At 44.2% G+C, this 7,264-nt stretch overlaps 1 protein-coding gene across 1 annotated transcript in view; it reads left to right on the top strand.

Annotated features, from left to right (window-relative positions):
- The first annotated feature begins 7,094 nt into the window (after positions 1-7,094).
- VPS37B (vacuolar protein sorting 37 homolog B (S. cerevisiae)) overlaps positions 7,095-7,264 on the top strand; it is a 21,269-nt gene continuing 21,099 nt past the window's right edge. Inside the window, exon 1 of the mRNA XM_004690808.2 lies at positions 7,095-7,234. Coding sequence (XP_004690865.1) covers positions 7,124-7,234 — 111 coding nt within the window. The 5' untranslated portion in view covers positions 7,095-7,123. The remainder of the gene's footprint in view (positions 7,235-7,264) is intronic.

Raw genomic sequence — 7,264 nt, 5'->3', positions numbered from 1 at the left:
AGACCTCTCCTGACCTGCCCGCTGCTCTCCTCAGCAATGTACTTCGTCAGTTGGCCTGTTCTGCTCCCCATTCTGTCTCTGGTGAATCCTCTTACCACCCCTGCACCTCTGGCCTGTACCCCAGTTCTGTATGCATAAATAAATAAACCTTTAAAAAAAAGTGGTCCAATTCAATCTCTAGGAAATTATCCTACACATACACTCACAGAAGTACACAGGGCTATGTATAAAAGTGTTCATTGCATCATTCTGTATGTGGATAACTAGGTAGCTAAGTGCCTGCTCTGGAATACTATACAACAAGTAATAGTTATGTGGACTGGCTAAAGGGACTGAACTGCCAATTGCTGAGTAATAAGATTCTATTTCTGCTAAATGAAAAGTTACATCTGTGCATATTTATAGAAACAGAAAACTCTTCGCTGTGGTTACCTCTGGCTTATGAGATTGATTTGGCTTTTTTTTTAGCATTTCAGTTTGCATACTCCCTACTCTGCTTAGATAGTTTTTACAGTAAACAAGTATTTAAAAACTACCCAAACTCCTCTCTTCCTTGGAATAATTAATGAGAAATGTAAAACTTCAGCAACACTCAAGTCAAGTTTAAAGTTAACAAGACTAAAGTTAAAGTTAACAAGTTTAAAGTTAACATGTACTCCTAGTTCATGGCCTATGATCCATTTTAAAAATTTATTATAGGTCTGTGAAACATGCTTTTGGGGTGTGGGGAATATGTTATTGTTATTAGCTTTTTTGAGAGGGGCCAGAAACTTTGCGGAGGTCATTCACAGAAGCTGAAATTAATCAGTTTTCCTCCTTTTAATTTTGTCAACAAACAAAAGCCAAAAAATGTAATCCATCAGCATTGCTGCCACGATTCTTTTGTTTAGCTCAAACAAAAGAAAAATATATTTATCTACAATTTGCACACTTTGTCCTTGTTCACAGGCAAACCTGGCCTGTTCATGGTTACCACCACAATATACAGATGCACTTCAGTTTGCCTCCATAATTCATTCCCTATTTGGATTCCTTGTATATCTTTTTCCTGTCTTATTGCTCTGGCTAGAACTTCCAGTGTTATGTTGAAGAGCAGTGGTGATAGTGGACACCCTTGTCTTGTTCCTCATCTCAAAGGAAAGGCTTTCAGCTTTTTGCCATTGAGGATAATATTGGTTGTGGGTTTGTCATCTATGGCTTTTATCATGTTGAGGTATGTTCCTTCTATTCCGAGGATTTTGAGGGCCTTAAACATAAATGGATGTTGAACTTTGTCGAATGCCTTCTCCACATATATTGATATGGTTATGTGGTTTTTATTTTTCTGTCAGTTGGTGTGATGGATTACATTCATTGATTTTTCTGATGTTGAACCATCCTTGTGCTGCTGGGATAAAGCCCACTTGGGCATGGTGTATTATTCTTTTAATGCATTTGTTGCATTCTGTTGGCTAAGATTTTGTTGAGGATTTTTGCATCGGTGTTCATTAGGGAGATTGGTCTGAAGTTTTCTTTTTTTGTGTTTTCTTTGTTAGGTTTTGGTATTAGTGTGATGTTGGCTTCGTAGAAAATATTTGGTAGTTTTCCTTCTTTGTCAATATTTTGGATGAGTCTGTGTAGAATAGGCATTAGTTCTTTTCTGAACTTTAGGTAAAATTCACTTGTAAATCCATCTTGCCTCCATAATTCAATCATAACTCCTGTTAGTTTTTCTGTGTTGCTTCAGTTTTATGTTTATGCTAATGCTGAGAAAGATAACCTGATCAGATTTGTCAGTTTATTGACTCAGCACTACTGTTGTCATTCCCGTGATCACAGTAATTCCCTGACTCACCCTTCCCACAGTAGGTGTAGCTGTGGCATAGTCATCTGTGGCTGTGTAAAAAATGACATTTCAGTGTAGCAACTTAATACAGCTAACATCTCTTCTCCCTCAGTTCCTAGGAGGATGAGCAGGATCCTGCTAGGTTGGGGTCTCTGACGAGGTCCAAGTCATCCAGGCACTTGTCTGGGGCCGGCTGTTGATAGCGCCCTATTCCTCCTAAGTCTACTCTTTTGCTGGCTACTGGAGTGTCCTCATGATCTGACCCTGGATTCCATCAGGGCTGGTCATGTGAGGGGCTAGTGAGAAGTAGTCACCTAATCATGGATGAGCTGGATCACCCTTTCTGTGACATCCTATTGATCCAATAGCAGCTGCTGGCTGCTCAGCAACAACCCCTAGTTTCTCAGCTCTCTTGGCCATCTGCTCCCTGCTCCTTTCTTTCATTGTGCTCCAGCCTGTGGCCTTAATCTGTGAAGACCTTTGTGGCAGGGCTAGTCACCCACATGCTTTACACACAGACATTCATTTCTTTACTCATCCAGAATTCTCTTTAATTCCTGCTTTGTGGGACTAAAGACAAGTTATCATTATAGATAATAATTGGTTTCTAGAAATTTTTAGGCATTCTAGGTGAGAAATTAAAAGATCCACACCATTCAAAGCTCACCCTTTGAGTATTGACAGCATTCCTTTAAATGAAGCAAAATAAGACAAAACAAAGCAAAGAACTCCAGGATGAGAAATATTTAAATAAAATAGGAAGCACAGCCTGGCAAGAATCTAGAACCCTGTGAATACTGCTGGGATTGTCAAGTGCTGGAGTGCCATGGAGAGCCACCTGCAGGTCTTGAAAATGCAAGTTAAGGGCCCTCTCTGTTGTTGCAATGGGTTAAAGTGTATCCCTGACCAGGGAGCTGAACAACATGGCACAGCAGACCTCTCCTGACCCACCCGCTGCTCCCCTCAGAAGTGTACTTCATCAGTCTGCCTGTTCTGCTCCCCACTCTGTCTCTGGTGAATCCTATCATCACCCCTGTACCTCTGACCCGTATCTCAGTTCTGTATGCATATATAAATACATCTTTAAAAAGAAAATGCAAGTTAAAACTGCCACTGACCCAGCAATTCCATTTCATGGTGTATGCCCTAAAGAGTTGAAAGCTGGGCCCTCCCTGGTGGCGCGGCGGGTTAAAGCACATCACTGAGTAGCTAAAGCCACTTCCGCATGAGTTCGATTCCCGCCTGCCCCGGAGGTGACCACATGGCGTGGCAGACCTCTCCTGACCCGCCCGCTGCTCCCCTCAGCAGTGTGCTTAGTCGATCTGCCTGTTCTGCTTCCCGCTCTGTCTCTGGTGAATCCTCTCACCCTCCGCATCTCTGGCCTGTACCCCAGTTCTGTACGAATAAATAAATAAATCTTTAAAAAAAAAAAAAAAAGAGTTGAAAGCTGGGACTTGGCCAGACCCTTGAGTGTGATATTGTGGCAGCACCATCTGTAGTGGCCCATGGTGAGGACAGCCCTGGGCCCATTGGCACAAGAGTAGTCATGGCTACAGCAGAGCCAAAGCCACCTCTGCAAGGAACAAAATCAGGGATGTACTGTGATGTAGACAGACTTTCAAGACAAGAGTGGAATGAAATAAACCAACGAAGCAAAACCAACTATTGTGTCACTGCACATAAATGTGGAAGTCACATTAGATTCTTAGAGACAGAATCTAGAACGCAGTTACCAGGAGCTCAATGGAGGGAGAAATGGCTTATTGCTTAATGGGTTCAGGGATTCAGGTCTATATACGATGTGGTGATGGGTGCATGACAGCATGGAGGTACTCAACACCACTGAACTGCACACTTAAAAATGATGAAATGCAACTTTTGTATCACAGATCTTTTATCACAAACAACAATGGCAAAAAACAATGGCAAACACTGTTAGTACAGTGACTCTGGCAATATTCAGCAGTGCTGAAGGGAATACCTTAGGGCCCCCCAATAATAGATGAAAGGATTTTATATATACAAACACACACTATATAGGCATAAAAGAGTTCCAACAACAACATATTCACTAGCCAGGATGCACCTTAGAGACTTAATGTTTATCTGAAATGTAAGTAGCAGAGCTTAGTGTGCACATATATTATGTATGTATATGAAGTCTGTATCTGTGTACTATGTGGTATGAAATATACCTACATATGTAATATTAAGGTTATGGATATAGGTAAAATCATTAGATGGGACAGTAGCTACCCTCTGGAGGGGGAGAAAGGAAATGGGGTGAGGAGGATGCACAGAAGATTCAATATGGCTTCCCCCCTCCATTAATGCTTTATTAAACTTCATTGACTTATAAAAGGGTCCCAGACAAGGAGGAGGATTCGGGGAATTAGAAAGGTTAGCCAGCTGCCATTCTTTTTTATATCTCCTCTTATTCTCCAAAGCCGGGACTTATCTAAAATGCTGTTTTCCTTCACGATAACTAGTGCTTAGATCATTTTGGGCATTTTGTTATTAGATGACAGTGACAGGGAAGGTGATGTCAGGCTATATCCTAAGAGGGCCATGGCTGTTCTCCTGCCACCTGGGCGAAGCACCCCTCCCATGCCAGCACATACCTATGTAGCTTATTCGCTGAATGCCTTTTGATGAGCTCAGCACAGGTTCTTCTGGCTCCTCAACCTGGAATGCATTTATAAGTAACTCTGCTCATTTTCACCAGAGAGAGAGAGAATTCTAATCTCAAGGCTAGGAGATCTTCAGCTCAGCTCTCTGAAAGTTATGTGTTTTCTTTTCTTTTCTTTTTTTTTTAAGTGGGCTTTCCAAACAATTCCTGATGTTGTGTAACATTTCTCTGGCAGTAACAATACTCCCATTGAAAGAGAAACCCTGGCACATAGATTCATGGCCTTTGGTTTGCCAGAATAAATCTTAGCTAACTCACAGATGTGACAGGCAGACGTAGGTGTACAGAGAAACTGATATTTGCATCAGTTAACCTCGCCCCCCCCTCAAAAGAGGGAAATGCACACATCAACCCCACATTAAAATTGACAGGATTTGAAAATCGGCAAGGACACTCTGTTTCTTTTCTTCCCTCACCACCTTTAAGAGTGATGAGAAGTTTTCAGAGCGGCAGCAAACAAGAGGTTTCTGTGGTTTGCTCTATTTGACAAAGGAAGTGGGGTGTGACTTGAATAGCTCAGAAAACAAGTCGCTGAGGAATTATTCAAGAACAGGGTAAGGCTGAGCAGTGAACCCTGTGTCAACCGAGCATCTGAGTGGTCACTGCACACAGGTGTGCCCTTCAGATCTGGGCTGTTCCTGCTATGTGGTCTGAGCTGAATCACTTCACCCCTCTCTATTCTGAAGAGCTCTGATCCCCCACTTGTGGGGTCTTGTGCAGAATTAATTCTGGAATCTGCAGTCTCTACGTGAGTAGTTCCTGGAAAGTTCCTGGTATTCTCAATTTGGCAGAATTATTCCTGCTATGCAGAGAAAAGGGGTAAAAATGAGTGAAGATGAATAAGGACTTCCTACAACCACTTCCTCTTTGTGATGGATGTTCCACCTCAAAATCACCCTTTCAGATCACATATAATAAGTCCAAGGGATGACAACAATTGAGTGCTCTTTTTGAGGTCCATAAAACCTTTTCTTCGCAGATACTATCAAGTGTTTCCTCTAACTCTCCTCATCTTTCAGCAACTTTGTGCTTTAGTCATGTGGGGCTAGAGGCAGGAAGGGACGTCCAGTGGAGCCCAGCTGATGTATGGACCAACGGCACAGACCTTATGTTTTACAGACGGAGGAGCTGAGTGTCATCTTCATGCCAGTGAGCATGCACTGAATGCCTCAACTGTTTGGCACTGAGTTGTGCGACGAGGTCAGTGTGTTCTGAGGACAGCATTGTGGATGCCAGTCTCGATGTCAGGAGACCCACCAATTACTTTCGTCCTTCCAGGGTCTCAGTTTCTTCATGTGTAAAATTAAGGGGTCTTCAGCTGAGAAAATAATAATAATAATAATGAACAGCTATTTACCAGAGACATTTTATGGGGTGGAGTGGGGAATGGGATCAAAAACGGTGGGGGGAGTGAAGTGCACTGGACTATGGTGACGGCGCATGGGTGATTTGGTGATGAGAAACCCACGGGGATTACAATTGAGATGGAAAAAGGCACAAAATGATGTAAAAATAAACTACTAAAAAAAATTAAGGGGGTCTTAGGTTTCCTTCAACTAGAACTGAGACAGAGCCCAAGGCAGGAGAATGAGCTTCCAAATATGTAGATTTCCAGATCAACATAGTGGGGAGACCCAGCAATTGCCCCCTAAGTTGTGTTTTCATGTTTTCTGAAAAAGAATATAAATCATAGCTTGACCTTCTTCGATGTTTTCCTCTGAGTTGGTGCAAAGGTCACTTGCATAGGTCCTTGCTCAGGATGCCCCAGCCATTCCAGTTGTCTTTCTTGAATGTGCTCAGTCGAAACAAAGGCCCTTTGCACATGCAGGGTGTGCTGCCTTGGGCTTCCTACAGGAGTGGCAATTGCCTCCTCCTCAACCTTTACGTGTCCTTTGTCCTCACCTTTTCTCAGAGGGTACCTCCTCACCTAGTACTTTCTCTAAAAGCACATATTTCTCTAGAAATCTTCTCTATTATTCTCTTATGTCAACATTCATTTCCTTTCTGTGCTTTCCCCTCAGTTCATCACCATTTTACTTGTTTCCTGTTTATTTCTCCATGGAGGTAGGGGTCCTTCTTGTTTTATTTAGAACTGTAGATCCAAAGCCTAATCCAAAGGCATCTCAAGAGATACTTGTCAAACCATTAAGCTGGCAGCTTCACAATTCCGAGGAACCAAAACCTCTTTGGGCAACTCAACTTAAGGCACACCACACTTGGGGTAAGGGCAGCCACTTCCTCCCGCTGTTTTCTTTGGATCTTGGCATTTCTCTTTTGTGGAAAAAAAAAGGCTCTTATGACATCACTTGCTGTTCTGTGCAGTGACATCTTCATTGCCTCGCACTGCGTCACGAGCCGTGTCCAAGTACTTCCCGCTCCCTCACGAGACCCCACGCTAGCCAGCGCAGCAGCCCCGCGCGGGGGTTCAGCTAGGGGCCCGGAGAGACACGTCACGTCCGCCCGCCCGCGCGTCGATGACGTCACACCACAGAGCTGGCGTCACGTGCCCCCCCTCGCCGGGGGCGGGCTTGAGGGCGGAGCTTCCGGTCGGCGGAGCTCGGGGGCTAAAGCGGCGGCGGCGGCAGCGGCAGCGAAGGCTAGACGCGGGGATGGCGGGCCCCGGGAGCGAAGCCCGCTTTGCCGGGCTGTCGCTGGTGCAGCTCAACGAGCTGCTGGAGGACGAGGGGCAGCTGGCGTCCATGGTGCAGAAGATGGAGGAGGTGAGCGGCGCGGGCCCGCGAGGGGCGCGC

Source organism: Condylura cristata, unplaced genomic scaffold (assembly GCF_000260355.1).
Source record: "Condylura cristata isolate star-nosed mole 26May11 unplaced genomic scaffold, ConCri1.0 scaffold00029, whole genome shotgun sequence".
Taxonomy (NCBI): domain Eukaryota; kingdom Metazoa; phylum Chordata; class Mammalia; order Eulipotyphla; family Talpidae; genus Condylura; species Condylura cristata.
Note: the sequence above shows the minus strand (reverse complement) of the source record. Positions and strands in the feature narration are given on the sequence as shown.